The sequence below is a fragment of the Cherax quadricarinatus genome, chromosome 45 (genome assembly GCF_038502225.1).
Source record: "Cherax quadricarinatus isolate ZL_2023a chromosome 45, ASM3850222v1, whole genome shotgun sequence".
Taxonomy (NCBI): domain Eukaryota; kingdom Metazoa; phylum Arthropoda; class Malacostraca; order Decapoda; family Parastacidae; genus Cherax; species Cherax quadricarinatus.
The window spans coordinates 25,480,814-25,499,366 of record NC_091336.1 but is presented as its reverse complement, the minus strand read 5'-3'; the positions used below and the strand labels follow the sequence as shown (position 1 = coordinate 25,499,366).

Genomic DNA, 18,553 nt, shown 5'->3' with positions numbered 1-18,553 from the left:
GTGTTCCTTCCAATTAATTTGTCTTCAAAATTCTCGATTGCACCTGTTTCGAAGGTAATTGTTTTTAACGAAGGACATGCTTCTTTTTTTTCGTTTTCAACCCATTTCTCACGGCATGTATGATAAACGTACAGATTTGAACGTTTCCAACACGTCGCCAAACGTTCCGCGGCAGCTTTCTAATAGGTTTATTGATAGGTATATAATTTTTTACATTCCTGAAGCAAAACTCCATTCAACCTATCTAAACATATCAGAATCTAAAGTAAAGAAGAAAATCAAGAAAGTAATGCAGCAAAGGATTGGTTAAAGTTGGTCTTGTACGCTGGGTTATCGTGAAGTAATCCAGGCTTTGGTCGCCTTGGGTCCGACATGGGAGAAAAGCAATGAGAAATCACTCAGTGTGGTCTGTGGCTTCACTGGTTGCTAGGTGTTAGGTTGTGTATTGATTGGTGTAGTAACGAACTACTCTGAATTCTAGGGACCGAGCCCCAGCAGGTCAACAGATTATTTTCAATTCTGCTTATCTTCCTGGAATTCTGTGTGTATGTGTGTGTGTGTGTGTGTGTGTGTGTGTGTGTGTGTGTGTGTGTGTGTGTGTGTGTGTGTGTGTGTGAGTGTGTTAGTTAGTTAGTTACCATTTTGTCCTAGGCACATGTCGATTAGACACTAGGCCTGTTGTGTGTGTGTGTGTGTGTGCGTGTGTGTGCGTGTGTGTGCGTGTGTGTGCGTGTGTGGGTGGTGTGTGGGTGGTGTGTGGGTGAGTGTGGGTGGTGTGTGGGTGGTGTGTGGGTGGTGTGTGTGTGTGTGTGTGTGTGGTGTGTGTGTGTGTGTGGTGTGTGTGTGGTGTGTGGTGTGTGTGTGTGTGTGTGTTGTGTGTGTGGTGTGTGTGGTGTGCGTGTGTGTGGGTGGTGTGTGGGTGGTGTGTGGGTGGTGTGTGGGTGGTGTGTGGGTGGTGTGTGGGTGGTGTGTGGGTGGTGTGTGGGTGGTGTGTGGGTGGTGTGTGAGTGGTGTGTGGGTGGTGTGTGGGTGGTGTGTGAGTGGTGTGTGAGTGGTGTGTGGGTGGTGTGGGGGGTGTGTGGTGGTGTGTGGGTGGTGTGTGTGGGTGGTGTGTGTGGGTGGTGTGTGGGTGGTGTGTGGGTGGTGTGTGGGTGGTGTGTGTGTGTGGGTGGTGTGTGGGTGGTTGTGTGTGTGTGTGTGGGTGGTGTGTGGATGGTGTGTGGGTGGTGTGTGGGTGGTGTGTGGGTGGTGTGTGGGTGGTGTGGGTGGTGTGTGGGTGGTGTGTGTGTGTGTGTGTGTGTGTGTGTGTGTGTGTGTGTGTGTGTGTGTGTGTGTGTGTGTGTGTGTGTGTGTGTGTGTGTGTGTGTGTGTGTGTGTGTGTGTGTGTGTGTGTGTGTGTGTGTGTACTCACCTAATTGTGATTGCAGGGGTGGAGTCATAGCTCCTGGCCAGCTGTTCTACATTAGGTCCACCCTCTCGCCCTGCTCCATGAGCTCTATTGTATCTCTTCTTCGAGCTATATATGTATCCTGCCTCCACTACAGCACTCTCCAGACAGTTCCATTTCCTGACAACTCTATGACTGAAGAAGTACTTCCCAACATCCCTGTAACTCATCTGAGTTTTCAACTTCTTATTGTGACCTCTTGTTGCTGCGTTACATCACTGAAACATTCTGTCCATATCCAGCTTGTCAATTCCTCTCAGTACATGTCGTTATCATGTCTTCAGTATCCCTCATGTTTTCCAGTGTTGTCAGGTCGAGCTCCCTTAGCCTCTCCTCGTACGACAAACCCCTCTGCTACGGGACTAGTCTTGTTGCAAATCTGTGCACTTTATGTAATTTCTTGAAGTGTTTCACCAGGTGTGGGTTCCATAATAGAGCTGCATACTCCAGTATAGGCCTGACGTACATGGCTATTCTCAGGTTTGCCAAGCGTCCATATGCTGCAGAAGTAATTTGGTTGATGTGCATCTCAGGAGATGTGCTCGGCAAGATGCTCACCCCAAGATCCTTTTCCTTGAGTGAGTTTTGCAGTCTTTGACCTCTCAGGCTGTACTCCGTTTGCGATTTCCTTTGTCCTTCCCCAAGTTTCATGACTTTGCACTTGGCAGGGTTAAACTCCAGGAGCCATTTGTCGGACCAAGCTTGCAGCCTGTATAGATTCCCTTGTAGGCTTACCTGATCCTCGTCTGTTTGTGTTCTCCTTATTAGCTTCACATCGTCTGGGAACAGGGACACCTCAGAGATTATCCCTTTAGTTATGCCATTCACATATACAAGAAATAGCACCGGACTTAGGACTGACCCTCGTGGCACCCCACTGAACACATGCATCCACTCTGACACCTCGTCACACACGTTGTTTCCTTCCTGTCAGGTATTCCCTAATTAACTGAAGTACTTTGCTTATTATTCCTGCTTGCTCCTTCAGTTTTTCAATCAGTCTCTTGTGTGGTACTGTGTCCAAAGCTTTCTTACAGTCCAATAAGGTGCTATCTACCCAGCCCTCTCTCTCCCCTGTCTTATTTCTGTCACCTTGTCATAGAACTCCAAAAGGTTTGTGACGCAGGAATTCCCTTCCTTGAAGCCGTGCTGGTTGTCATGTATAATCCTGTTCTTTTGTAGGTGCTCCACCACTCTTCTCCTGATAATCTTCTCCATAACATTACATACTATACATGTAAGCGACACTGACCTGTAATTTAGTGCAGCATCTGTTAACTTTCTTAAAAATCAAGGCTACATTTTCTGTCTTCCAAATCTCAGGCAGTTGCAGATTTTAGTTAGTGGCACACATAGTGCATTTAGTCCCCCCCTCAGAACCTAAGGAGAGATATCTGGGCCAACCGCCTTTGAGGTATCTAGTTTCCTCTGGCAGTTTCTTCACCTCCTCCTCGATTGTGTGCAGTGTGTCCAGCACTTGCTGGTGCACCCTACCTCCAGGGTTTGCTGGAAGCCTCTCTGTCTCCTCTGTGTATACTTTTCCCTGAATCGAGAGCTTAGCTCCTCACATACTTTCTGGGTCTTGTTAAGATAAAGGACACAAGTGCAACTAATGTGACATTTTATTGTGGCAATGTTTAGCTCTCCAGGAGTTCCTGGAGACCGAAACGTTGCCACAAAAAATACCACAATAGTTTCTCTTTTGTCCTTATACCTAAGATATTGTTGGTAATTCTACAAACATTAATACTTCCTGGTCGTTTCCTGTGGGCTCCCCTCCTTCCTTCCTTAGCCTGATCACCTGTTTCTTGAGTGTTGTTTTCCTCCTGTTGTGGCTGAATAACAATTCTCGGTCCTATCTGGCTTTTGATAGTATGTTATTCTGATAATGACGCTGTGATTCTCTCCTTATTCAGTTCAGCTCCCTGTTTTCCTTGGTCCTTTGCCTTCTATACTTTCTCCATTCTCTAGTACACTTGGCTTTGGCCTCCCCACACCTCTCAGTAAACTAATGGCTCACTCTGGTCTTCCTGTTGTTTCTGTTGCCCCTTGGCATGAACTTCTTCACTGCCTCCCTGCCCTTCGTGGTCACGTGTTCCATCATTTCATTTACTGTCTTACCTTCTAGCTCTTACCCACTGAAAACTTATCTAAAATATATTTAGCTGGATTAGGCTAAATTAAATTGCGCTTGCTATAATAAGGTCAGGTAAGTTTTCTAATATGCTTTTGGTACAAAATTATTAATTTTTACATTAACTTAAATGAAATAAAACTATATATATGAACTTCCAAGTCCTTTCGGGATTTCTCACATTATCAAAGAACAGTTCCTAGATAATGTGGTAAATCACAAAGGCGCTTGGAAGTTCACTATTTTCTCCCAGTGGCTGATTTGCTTATTGTAATATCACCTGTTTACTGTGATCTTATTGCATATCCTCCCGCCTGCCTTCCTGCCCTATACTACCCACCCTGTTGCCCACTTACCGGCACATATTGAGGAGTGCTCCCTTGTCGACGGGGAGGCCCTTCTTGGGCATGAACGGAGCCATCTTGTTCAAGCAGATGTCTAGTTCCGTTTTGTTGACACACTGCGTGACGGCGTGCACCACCCCTGGGGAAGAGAGAGGCTCCACTGTGGTTATTATAGAAGTGTGTGACGGTGCTGGAACACGCCGGGACTTGTTCACCGTGTGCACCTCCCCTGGGAAAGAAATGGGACAAATTGTGTGTGTACACGCTAACCTGTTTGTATTTGTAGTTATGGTCCTGCCTCTTAATTTGCAGCATGGTAGATTTTTCTCCCTCTTAGCCTCGTAGGCCCTGCAATATCTATTCTTCAACTATATGTATAGAGCCTGTCTCCACCACTACCTAGTCAAGATCATTCCACCTCCTCACGGCCTTGAGGCTGGAGAAATACTTTATTACATCCAAGTGATTCATCTGGGAGTTTAACTTCCAACTATGCCTTCGTGTACATGTTTCTTCCTACGGTGCCCCTTAGCTCGATCGCTACCTCACTCAGATCACACACTGAGGTCCAGGGATCGATACCCTGGTACTGCTGGAAAACATTAGGACTTGTTTTCATAAGAAACTTGCTGTCCATGTTCACCCATCAGTGGAATGTGTACTTGGACGTTAGTCGACTGGTGTGGGTCGCATCCTGGGAAAAATTGACCTAATTTGTCCGGAATGCTTTGCATAACAAGGAGCTTTCTATATAGTAGTATGTCATTGATGTCAGCTATGACCTGTATACCTTGTACTTGTAGAAATAAAGGTATTATTTATTATTATTATTATTATTATTATTATTATTATTATTATTATTATTATTATTATTATTATTATTATTATTATTATTATTGTTGTTATTGTTGTTGTTATTGTTATTATTATCATTATTATTATTATTATTATTATTATTATTATTATTATTATTATTATTATTATTATTATTATTATTATTATTATTATTATTATTATTATTACTATTATTATTATTATTATTATTATTATTATTATTATTATTATTATTATTATTATTTATTGTTATTATAATTATTACTGATACATTAAAATTTATTTTATTTACAATAAACCTATCCTAAATTATAGGTTGATTGTCTATATACTGTTTTCAGAAATTTCTCGAGTTACATTATTTAGTTTAGATTTAGCTAAATCAGATTATCGTCATTTAGCAAAAATTAGCCATATAAAATATTCCATAACATCACTAAATTCAGTAATGCCAAAAAAAGCGATGAAGACTTTTGCACTGTGAGAAGTTAAGAGCGGACTCACCATGGGTACGGTACAATACAGAACACTATCAGAAAGTCAGTGTCTCACTCCAGTGTCAGTCAATACTGGAACGAGAATCTGTCTTCCAGTTTTCATAGTGTAAAGATATTTCTGTAGGGTATTTAACCTCAGGGTGGTTATTGTTTACCTCTCTAGTTTCTGTCCTGAGTGTGCGTCGAGTACTTCAGTTTCAGATCCTTTTTTTTTTTTATGCCGTTTCGCTCAGTGCGAAAAGATGTCAAGATAAAAGCGATCTGGATACTTTGACATTCTTGTCAACACAATTTGTCAATTTACCGTCAGTAGGAGGGCTGTATTTTCCTTCAAATTCTCTGGTTATGTCTACATTTGTGTAAACATGAGAGAATATAAATTATAATGGAGTTCTTGAATCCTTCCAAACACACTCTTTTGTTGAGCTAGAGCTCCCAATCCTCTTTAATGATGACATTCTCGGGTGCGACATTAACCTCTTTGTCAGTTAGCTTTATCCCGCTTTGCCGTGCATCCAGGCTAAGTAATGCTATCATTCCTTCCCTTCTCTTATGCTAATTTCGTAGGGAAACAGGCAATCTGAGCCGCCCACAGCAGCACTCTGAACCTCCCACACTTGCACATTCAGCTTCCCACAATGCATCTTCAAGTCGCCCACATTGCACCTTCGGTCTCCCACACCGGTACTCAGCGCTTCTCACACTACACTCCAGCATCTCATATATTCTTACACAAAGTCATCCTTGCATTATATGCACATTCATACACATCGTCAGTATGTTTCATACAAAATTATCTACATGCACTCAGCAGGAAAGATGTTGCTCATTGGATGTTAACTGAACAGTGACGTCCGAGTACTGCTCATAAAATAGCGAATTATAAAGAATGGTGAATGTTTTTTTCCCATTTTTCAATGTTCGTCAAATGGTGGAAAATGGCAGGTGTGATAGAGGAAAAAAGTGTTTAATCTTACATGTTCCTGTGTCATGGTGTCAACTCGGGGATTACCGGAAACAATAGCGAAGTGCTGATTGCAATATCACAGGAAAGACAGGTTCAGAACAAGGTTTTTTGGGGGGATTACGGTTCGCTTGATGTAGAACTTTATTAGTTGGACCTCAGCTCTGCATCTGTGTCCTCGCCTCACTGTGAAATATTGGTGTGACCCCCTTGACTGTTTACATTATACTGGAGGAGAATGCCTATAATAATTGTAGTTCAAAGGCTAAATTCTCTGTCCTGTATTTTTTATATGGAAAGAGACATTTATTAGTTCAGGACATATATTAGTTTCGCCACGTATGGCTTCTTCAGTCCTAATACAGACATAACTAAGAACGAGTATATATAGTGGCTTAATCAACTGGAACATTTGTAAATAAGGCAGTATTGTTATTATTATTATTATTATTATTATTATTATTATTATTATTATTATTATTATTATTATTATTATCATTATTATTATTATTATTATTATTATTATTATTATTATTATTATTATTATTATTATTATCATTATTATTATTATTATTATTATTATTATTATTATTATTATTATTATTATTATTATTATTATTATTATTATTATTATTATTATACATTCAGAAGTAAGAGCTAAACCTGCAAAAATAAGACAATAAATATCTTTTTCGACACTCCCTTATTTACAAATGTTCCAGGTGATCAAGCCATTAATCATCGCAGGGTGATGAATGATGATACAGAGTCATCTACAATCCAGATGGATCCTAAATGCCATCACTAGATAAGTTACATTGATTTGGGACCTGGATGATATTCTGGTCATTGTACCCAAAAGTCTCGAAGTGCGTGAAATATTCAGCACCATTAACACTCTGGGACTCGGTATCAGTATACCATTTTTCAGTATTTCTTATATTGCATATTATGTATTATCTTTAAGGAGATTGTTAGTTCGTTAGATCCAAAGCTTCTCGACTGCACGTGGGTCATTATGGATGCAGTTCAGCTACTCGCTAATAATAAAACAATGTTATATCACTATCCATAGAGTAAAGTATTCTTTCAGCGTATATATACAGAGAGATAAATACCCCACGTGTACATACCCTGGAGATATAAAAGTGGAGCTGTTGATCATTTGGCAGAAACATGCTGGCTACCAGCACACCCAGTGAAAAAAAAAGGTAAAAATCCCATGATAAGATTTAATGTTTTTTCCTACATAGAAAACGAAAAATTAACACACACACACACACACACACACACACACACGAGGGGAGTAAAATGCCGGGAGCAAGGGGCTAGTAACCCTTTCTCCTGTATACATTACTAAATTTAAAAAGAAACTTTCGTTTTTCTTTTTAGGTCACCCTGCCTCGGTGGGATATAGTCGGTTTGACGAACTCATTTAAAATTAAGCTCTTTCTAAAATTTTCTCTTATACGTTTAAAGATGTATTTTTTTCATTTATGTTAATGTAAAAATTAATAATTTTGTACCAAAAGAACCTTAGAAAACTTACCTAACTTTATTATGACAAGCTCAATTTAATTTATCCTAGTCCAACTAAATATATTTTAGATAAGTTTACAATAGTTTAATAATAAACACAATGAAATATATTTTTTTCGTTAGGTTCTGAATGATTCTTGAGAAATTATTACATACACAAATTTTCACTTTCCTTATTCGGCAAGAAGAGCGTTGCTATTTATGCCAAAATAACATATAAATATATAAGGATTTCACGTCCAAGATGGCATTATATCCTAACCAGGCTCAAGCGGAAAATTATCTTATAAGGAAATATAGAGAAAGGAGCACTGCAACAATCCTACTGGCCATGCTAGGCTGATCCAAGACACACCCACGCACACCCACCCATAAGAAGGAATGACTACTGTAGCAGGCATACTGGCCCATGCTAGGGAGGTCCAACTCACCCACAAGGACTCACTCATGTACTAGTGTAACCTATATTTAAAGGTATACAAAGCGCTTTCGCTTCAATGACGCTACTCGGGAGTTAGTTCCACTCATCTACAACTCTGTTACCAAACCAGTGCTTTCCTTTATTCTCTCTAAATCTATTTCTTTTCCAACTTGAGCCCATCAATGTGAGTCTTATCTCACATTTAATAATCAATTCAAAAGCAATAATACATAACATTGTGATAAAGGGGGTGATGACATCCCATTTTTCCCTCAAACGTGGGCCTAGATTTAGCACCTCTGTCAAAATAAATGACATCATTTAATCGGTAAATATCAAACCGTACGTTAGCATTAATCTCTCAATTTGTAACTATAACTCATTACAGAATATTAATCCATGGCGACACGTCAGATCCAAAGGTAATAAGACTTTATCCAAAGGTGTGAGAGTGACTACTGTTTCTTGCATCTAGAGACATTTATCAACATCAGCATCTTCCCTCCTCGTTGTTAGTGCAATAGTATGGGTGTGTGTAAATAGAGAGAGAGAGAGAGAGAGAGAGAGAGAGAGAGAGAGAGAGAGAGAGAGAGAGAGAGAGAGAGAGAGAGAGAGAGAGAGAGAGAGAGAGAGAGAGAGAGAGAGAGAGAGAGAAAAGAGAGACAGAGAGACAGACAGACAGACAGACAGACAGACAGAATGATTAATAGTTTATAATAAATAATCAATGGCACACACCACAACAACACTGGAGAAATAATATTTTATGGTCACATATTTATGTGTATAAACAAGATAATATCATCCACTATATCCTCAACTAGTAAAAACTAATCTTTAAAAATGCAAGGAAAATTCTTTAAACTTTCAAGAATATATCGTAAAAAAGGGAAACTATGCAATAGACATTTATAAAGAACACTGTTCAAAATGATGAAAATCACCATAACTTTTAAAAGTTATTTTTACTATACAAAACTATACCACTCATTTTTAAACAAATTCTTAACTACCAAAAAATAACTTTTACTCCCTAAAATATTCTTTAATTACTATAAAAAGAATTAACTATAATAATATTTGTTTTTAACTATTAAAAAACACGTCCATAACAAATGAAATTATATCGTAACTAATGAAAAGTAGCTTAGAATGGTGTGAAGAAAAGATATTAATATATTTTTACAAATTTAGGTTATATTCTTTGTAATTTAAGGACTAGTTTTCAATAGGAATATTTTTCCCTCCAAAAAAAAAAAAAATGCATGGGATTTGTAAAATAACATAAAGGTCAGAAAAACTTACACAGTAGGTTTGACTTGACAGGCTAAGCTGTAATAATATTATATTAGCAAAAGTCAGCAAATACATAAACTTTTACTGGACAGTAGCTAAAATTACTGAATTTAATCCTGTTTCGCTCGAATCTCCTCACCCCAAGATACATCTTGAATACAGGAAACCATATCTCCCCCCACATCGTGGGGAGATGAGGAGACGTGCCCTATATACAAGCGATAGAGACGGATCATCGATCTCCGACCGAGGAGAGGGTAGGGGAGAAGAGGCTCACGGAAAAGATGGTACACAATATATCAAATGTGACCGGACGGTGTATTGCACTGATGAAATACACTACTGAATTACATAATACACAGACACCCTAAGAAGGAACCAAGGATACTCTCCAATATAATTTGACATTATATCTATCTATCTATCTATCTATCTATCTATCTATATATATATCTAAATATATGTATATATATATATATATATATATATATATATATATATATATATATATATATATATATATATATATATATATATATATATATATATATATGCATATATATATGTATATATATATATATATAAATATGCATATATATATATATATATATATATATATATATATGCACATGCATATATATATATATATATATGCACATATATATATATATGCATATATGCAAAACAACCACTCTGAAAGAATAGAGAAATTCCAAGCGCTTTCGTGACTACTCACATTATCAAGGAACTATGAATAGTTCCTTGATAATGTGAGTAGTCACGAAAGCGCTTGGAATTTCTCTATTCTTTCAGAGTGGTTGTTTTGCATATTTTGAAATCACCTGTTTACTGTGATCTTATTGCATATATATATATATATATATATATATAAATATATATATATATATATATATATATATATATATATATATATATATCAGATATATCAGATCACTTTCTAGTTGTAGCTACACTGAGAGTAAAAGGTAGATGGGATACAAGGAGAATAGAAGCATCAGGGAAGAGAGAGGTGAAGGTTTATAAACTAAAAGAGGAGGCAGTTAGGGTAAGATATAAACAGCTATTGGAGGATAGATGGGCTAATGAGAGCATAGGCAATGGGGTCGAAGAGGTATGGGGTAGGTTTAAAAATGTAGTGTTAGAGTGTTCAGCTGAAGTTTGTGGTTACAGGAAAGTGGGTGCAGGAGGGAAGAGGAGTGATTGGTGGAATGAAGATGTAAAGAGAGTAGTAAGGGAGAAAAAGTTAGCATATGAGAAGTTTTTACAAAGTAGAAGTGATGCAAGGAGGGAAGAGTATATGGAGAAAAAGAGAGAGGTTAAGAGAGTGGTGAAGCAATGTAAAAAGAGAGCAAATGAGAGAGTGGGTGAGATGTTATCAACAAATTTTGTTGAAAATAAGAAAAAGTTTTGGAGTGAGATTAACAAGTTAAGAAAGCCTAGAGAACAAATGGATTTGTCAGTTAAAAATAGGAGAGGAGAGTTATTAAATGGAGAGTTAGAGGTATTGGGAAGATGGAGGGAATATTTTGAGGAATTGTTAAATGTTGATGAAGATAGGGAAGCTGTGATTTCGTGTATAGGGCAAGGAGGAATAACATCTTGTAGGAGTGAGAAAGAGCCAGTTGTGAGTGTGGGGGAAGTTCGTGAGGCAGTAGGTAAAATGAAAGGGGGTAAGGCAGCCGGGATTGATGGGATAAAGATAGAAATGTTAAAAGCAGGTGGGGATATGGTTTTGGAGTGGTTGGTGCAATTATTTAATAAATGTATGGAAGAGGGTAAGGTACCTAGGGATTGGCAGAGAGCATGCATAGTTCCTTTGTATAAAGGCAAAGGGGATAAAAGAGAGTGCAAAAATTATAGGGGGATAAGTCTGTTGAGTGTACCTGGTAAAGTGTATGGTAGAGTTATAATTGAAAGAATTAAGAGTAAGACGGAGAATAGGATAGAAGATGAACAAGGAGGCTTTAGGAAAGGTAGGGGGTGTGTGGACCAGGTGTTTACAGTGAAACATATAAGTGAACAGTATTTAGATAAGGCTAAAGAGGTCTTTATGGCATTTATGGATTTGAAAAAGGCGTATGACAGGGTGGATAGGGGGGCAATGTGGCAGATGTTGCAAGTGTATGGTGTAGGAGGTAGGTTACTGAAAGCAGTGAAGAGTTTTTACGAGGATAGTGAGGCTCAAGTTAGAGTATGTAGGAAAGAGGGAAATTTTTTCCCAGTAAAAGTAGGCCTTAGACAAGGATGTGTGATGTCACCGTGGTTGTTTAATATATTTATAGATGGGGTTGTAAGAGAAGTAAATGCGAGGGTCTTGGCAAGAGGCGTGGAGTTAAAAGATAAAGAATCACACACAAAGTGGGAGTTGTCACAGCTGCTCTTTGCTGATGACACTGTGCTCTTGAGAGATTCTGAAGAGAAGCTGCAGAGATTGGTGGATGAATTTGGTAGGGTGTGCAAAAGAAGAAAATTAAAGGTGAATACAGGAAAGAGTAAGGTTATGAGGATAACAAAAAGATTAGGTGATGAAAGATTGAATATCAGATTGGAGGGAGAGAGTATGGAGGAGGTGAACGTATTCAGATATTTGGGAGTGGACGTGTCAGCGGATGGGTCTATGAAAGATGAGGTGAATCATAGAATTGATGAGGGAAAAAGAATGAGTGGTGCACTTAGGAGTCTGTGGAGACAAAGAACTTTGTCCTTGGAGGCAAAGAGGGGAATGTATGAGAGTATAGTTTTACCAACGCTCTTATATGGGTGTGAAGCGTGGGTGATGAATGTTGCAGCGAGGAGAAGGCTGGAGGCAGTGGAGATGTCATGTCTGAGGGCAATGTGTGGTGTGAATATAATGCAGAGAATTCGTAGTTTGGAAGTTAGGAGGAGGTGCGGGATTACCAAAACTGTTGTCCAGAGGGCTGAGGAAGGGTTGTTGAGGTGGTTCGGACATGTAGAGAGAATGGAGCGAAACAGAATGACTTCAAGAGTGTATCAGTCTGTAGTGGAAGGAAGGCGGGGTAGGGGTCGGCCTAGGAAGGGTTGGAGGGAGGGGGTAAAGGAGGTTTTGTGTGCGAGGGGCTTGGACTTCCAGCAGGCATGCGTGAGCGTGTTTGATAGGAGTGAATGGAGACAAATGGTTTTTAATACTTGACGTGCTGTTGGAGTGTGAGCAAAGTAACATTTATGAAGGGATTCAGGGAAACCGGCAGGCCGGACTTGAGTCCTGGAGGTGGGAAGTACAGTGCCTGCACTCTGAAGGAGGGGTGTTAATGTTGCAGTTTAAAAACTGTAGTGTAAAGCACCCTTCTGGCAAGACAGTGATGGAGCGAATGATGGTGAAAGTTTTTCTTTTTCGGGCCACCCTGCCTTGGTGGGAATCGGCCAGTGTGATAATAAAAAAATAATAAAATATATATATATATATATATATAATATCGTGTCGAATAGGTAAAACTGGTCAATTAGCAAGAACTCATTTATAATTAAGTCCTTTCTAAAATTTTCTCTTATACTTTTAGAGATATATTTTTGTTCATTTATGTTAATGTAAAAACTAATAATTTTATATCAAAAGAACCATAGAAAAGTTACCTAACCTTATTATAAGTAGGTTTTTCCATTGATCATGAGTAAAACCCTAGGTGTATTTGACATTCTTTATCTAGATAAAGAAAATATTGTATGATTACTAGGTGGCAATTTCTATCAAGGGAACTGGACAATTTTCAGTTATTACAAAGAAATATGTTGATTATGCCGTTGCATAGCTTCCCTTGGGAGTAACTTCTTATTAAATACATCAAAAAATATAACTACATTTGACGACCATGAGTTATACGCGGGCACCTCAGAGTTAGATACTCCCACTACCCTCGTATATCTCAGTGGAAAAGTAACTTAATGTTGTATAATTCCTCACATTAGTCAACATGATATACACTGCTGGAACATAATTTAAACATTTATGAAAAAATTATAAATTTTCTATTCACCTTAAATAGTCATGTTTAAATTACAGTATAATCCTACTCAAATATGCATATGAATGCAAATAGGTTATAATCTATATATTTCTTGCATAGTATCATATGCTACATTACAGATACATGATTAATAAGGATATAAAAGGAATATCTATTAAAAATGATGGTAAAATATTGCAAATCTCATGGAGGAATTTTAATATACTTCAGTGAGTGCTGGTATGACTGAGTGTTGGGTCGTCGTACGAAAGTTAGACAGTATTACATAAATAACAGAAGAGGTGTTAAAATGTTGGCTTTCTAAGACACGGGAAAACATTGATATGCGGAATGTTGATAGTGTAATGAATACTAGTCAGTGCTGGTAGTGTACTGAACACTAGTCACTGCTAGTAGTGTAATGATGGCTAGCCAATGCTGGCAGTGTATTGAACACTAGTCACTGCTAGTAGTGTAATGATAGCTAGCCAATGCTGGTAGTGTATTGAACACTAGTCACTGCTAGTAGTGTAATGATAGCTAGCCAATGCTGGTAGTGTATTGAACACTAGTCACTGCTAGTAGTGTAATGATGGCTAGCCAATGCTGGTAGTGTATTGAACACTAGTCACTGCTAGTAGTGTAATGATGGCTAGCCAATGCTGGTAGTGTATTGAACACTAGTCACTGCTAGTAGTGTAATGATGGCTAGCCAATGCTGGTAGTGTATTGAACACTAGTCACTGCTAGTAGTGTAATGATGGCTAGCCAATGCTGGTAGTGTATTGAACACTAGTCACTGCTAGTAGTGTAATGATGGCTAGCCAATGCTGGTAGTGTATTGAACACTAGTCACTCCTGGTAGTGTCATGAACGCTAGTCGCTGTTGGTTGTATCAATTACACTAATCAGCTTCGGGAAGATTCAGTTAAGTTAATGAAGGAGTTAGAAAGAAATTTCAGTATTTGAATATAAATTTGGAATAATTTGATCCCTGAACTGTGATCTTACAAAACTACAAAGACAATTAGGTATTATTTTTTCGTTCTGAATAATTCACATGTTTTGACCCTTCTATGTATCAGTTTTCGTAAAAATTGTACCCACCGATTCCTGCTTGATGGAGTCTGGTCTCAGTAGTAGCTCTAGCCCCGTCATCCGTGTCCCGAAGCACTTTGATGACAATGGACTTTAAAGCCCTTAATACCAACTAGTATTCAAATACGTAAACCAAAAAAATAAAATGCTCTGTATGAGTTCTTTAGACCAGAAGTCGTGCGAGTGGCTGGAAAATAAGCAAAAATGGGTAATTATGTAAATAAGATGAATTGCCTAATTTGGCATGCAAAAGTTAGGGCTAGTTTTCTATCAAGATTGGCTTAACTATATTATAGAACACTTCTGTATGGTAATCCCTTTCTTTTTATACGAGGCGGATAACCTACAGTCTTATGATGTTATCATTTTAATATATGTTGGCCGGTAAATCAGGGAAAGTCCTTTGTAAAGTTAACAAAAACATCTACTTACGTTGCCATGCACTGAATAAAATCCATGGCAGGAAAAAAAATCATATTTTTCCTGACAGGCAAAATATCTCCATCAACTACTTAGCCGTTCTGTACGAAAATAAGCCTCGTCTGGGGCTTTCTTTGGAAAAAACTCATTACGCTTGCGAGTCTTGAAAAGATCATAAGAATAGAAAGAGAATAGAATAATTAGTTTGTTTCGCTCCCCTCCCCTTGATGTCAATCTATATTTCACTTTTTTTATTATAATTATCATATGACAAAGAAAATTTATCGTAAAAATTAATCTGAAATAAAAGAATGTCATCAATCTTACTCATGTTTAATATGACATCTTCTAATATGTGACACAAGCGTCGTGTTCTGGATGTCAGTTCTGAATGCCTTCTAGAAATAAATCTTTCAATAATCGCGGTTCTGATGCATTATTATGTACTGGCGAATCAAAGAAAACACTTTAGTTACTAGCATTATTGTATCAGGTTTGAAAAAGTGTATTCTAAGGTTCTGAAACCATAATCGTTCTAAGCCATGAAGGTTCTAAACAATGAAGGTTCTAAACCATGAAGGTTCTAAACCATGAAGGTTCTAAACCATGAAGGTTCTAAACCATGAAGGTTCTAAACCATGAAGGTTCTAAACCATGAAGGTTCTAAACCATGAAGGTTCTAAACCATGATATTTTTTTATGATAATAAGATGAGTTGAATAAATTTTAACCAGATCTGAGTGACTTGGTACATTTTTATTAAGAAACAGAGTTACACTAGTCAGTTGTCTAATGTAATCTCACAGGTTTGTGGTCATATCTATATTTGTGAATGGTTAAAATATGATTAAGTTTGTTCTAGCAGATGGTAGGAAAATACCTATAAATTGTAGTTGATAAAGACATAAGAGCAGGATTTTGGAAATTTAATGAAGACAACGTATCGCCTGCACAGAAGACTTTTTAAAATCTAATGAAAAAGCCTGTTATACAGGCTTAATGTTGCCTAAATAACGTTAAAAGTGTTCTTGTTTCTTTATCAACTACATGATTAGCTTTTCTGAAAATAATTTGAGAATCATTAAAATCATTAGCATAAAAAATTATGACTTTTATCTTAGGACTTTTTACTCTAACTTAAAACATTTGCTTTTAAAAAATTATTATATTTCTCTGAGATGGGTATTAGGCATTTTAATATTAATCAGAAAGAATTAAATACCCGAAATATAAAAATCTATAAATTAACTGGAAAATAAATTAATTTTGTATTTTTAGGTTAGAGCTATGGTAAATAAAGTGATTTTGCCAGAGATCTGTCAGTTAGGAGAATATAAGTTGTGTTATTTTCAGTATACCCAGCACGAGTCTCATTATTAATTGAGCAGAACTGCTGAAATAATCCATCGTGTAAACTGGAGGATCAACGGAAATGCAATGTGAAAATAGAAATGGAATGAGAGAAGGGAAAGATAAAAGAAAAAGAGGAAGTGTCGTGTTGACATATCTGAAGCACTAAAGTTACCAGCTCATATTTCTATTGTATTGTATGTTTTGTTATTCTTTTCACTCCTAAGTCTCTATCATTCATCGTAATTCTTATCTCACTCTCTTTTTGAAATATGTTTGATCTGTCAATATTATCTCCCTCGTCTCTCTCTCTCTCTCTCTCTCTCTCTCTCTCTCTCTCTCTCTCTCTCTCTCTCTCTCTCTCTCTCTCTCTCTCTCTCTCTCTCTCTTCCTCTCTCTTATAAAGAAAGGAAACATTCGATACCAACTAGATAGGTAACAAGGAAGCCCAGAAATTTAAACAAAAGTCCTGCACTTAGATAAGTCATAATGGATGAAATACGACTTCTGTAAATACTTTTGCGTACATTTCAAAAGGGACGAAATATTCTCATGTGCAGTAATAAAGCATACGAGCGATCAGTGAAGAGGCGGGGCCAGGAACTTTGAATCGACCCCTGCAACCATAAATAGGTGAGCACACACACACACACACACACACATATACAGAATTTTATCAGATCCTGGCAATAACCACTCCTTCCGTCAATTTTCTATCAGTATGGCTCCCCTTCTTGGAAATTTCGGAGTGCGACACAATGACACCCACAATAATGATACCCAAGTGTTGCACAAGTGTCTAATTTGTCAATTAGTCTTATCACTCAGATCCATATCCTCATATTTCTATGTCCTCACAGGATGCCGATGCCTTTTGGGATGCCGCCTCCTCCCAGGAGGTCGACACTTCACAGGAGGTCGATGCCTTTTCGGACTCGCGTTATCGCCGTTTAATAAATATATCATGTAAAATAGTTATTCAATACTCCGTCCTGGCGGCGCCATCACGTGTGTCTGGCTCTGAAAAATATTCCGCGAAATATGGCAACGAGTGAGGCTTTATGAACCATAGAGTGTAATATAGAGATGAGTGATTTCTTTTAGGCTAGCATTTGCAATTTAGCAATGAGTAAGGCTGTGTATGTCAGTATTATTTTATTTTAACCCTCTGCCAAATAGATAAGAAATATGCATGAGTGGGTGTGGATGAGTGAGTTGGACGTGCCTAGCATGGGACAATAGATCTGCTGCTGTGCTGTTTCTTATGTTCTTACGTATTTATACACTTATGTGTTTGGTTATACTAATTCTCTGCCTTGTGGACCCTCCCATTCGTGTTCTTAAAACAATGCACTGAAGAAGAGCAAGTGGGCGCAATACCTTGACTGGAACAATACACAAATGACCCGCATTTACAAAGTCACACTAACATAAAACAGTGAGGTAGCCGGTATATATATATATATATATATATATATATATATATATATATATATATATATATATATATATATATATATATGTATGTATATATATATATATATATATATATATATATATATATATATATATATATATATATATATATATATATATATATATATATATATATATATATATATATATTGTTGAAAATAAGAAAAAGTTTTGGAGTGAGATTAACAAGTTAAGGAAGCCTAGAGAACAAATGGATTTGTCAGTTAAAAATAGGAGGGGAGAGTTATTAAATGGAGAGTTAGAGGTATTGGGAAGATGGAGGGAATATTTTGAGGAATTGTTAAATGTTGATGAAGATAAGGAAGCTGTGATTTCGTGTATAGCGCAAGGAGGAAAAACATCTTGTAGGAGTGAGGAAGAGCCAGCTGTGAGTGTGGGGAAAGTTCGTGAGGCAGTAGGTAAAATGAAAGGGGATGAGGCAGCCGGGATTGATGGGATAAAGACAGAAATGTTAAAAGCAGCTGGGCAATGTGTGGTGTGAATATAATGCAGAGAATTCGTAGTTTGGAAGTTAGGAGGAGGTGCGGGATTACCAAAACTGTTGTCCAGAGGGCTGAGGAGGGGTTGTTGAGGTGGTTCGGACATGTAGAGAGAATGGAGCGAAACAGAGTGACTTCGAGAGTGTATCAGTCTGTAGTGGAAGGAAGGCGGGGTAGGGGTCGGCCTAGGAAAGGTTGGAGGGAGGGGGTAAAGGAGGTTTTGTGTGCTAGGGACTTGGACTTCCAGCAG

At 37.8% G+C, this 18,553-nt stretch overlaps 1 protein-coding gene across 1 annotated transcript in view; it reads right to left on the bottom strand.

Moving 5' to 3' along the window:
- Positions 1-18,553, bottom strand: part of LOC138854006 (uncharacterized) — a 66,451-nt gene that overhangs the window by 28,326 nt on the left and 19,572 nt on the right. Inside the window, exon 2 of the mRNA XM_070094369.1 lies at positions 3,938-4,064. Coding sequence (XP_069950470.1) covers positions 3,938-4,064 — 127 coding nt within the window. The remainder of the gene's footprint in view (positions 1-3,937; positions 4,065-18,553) is intronic.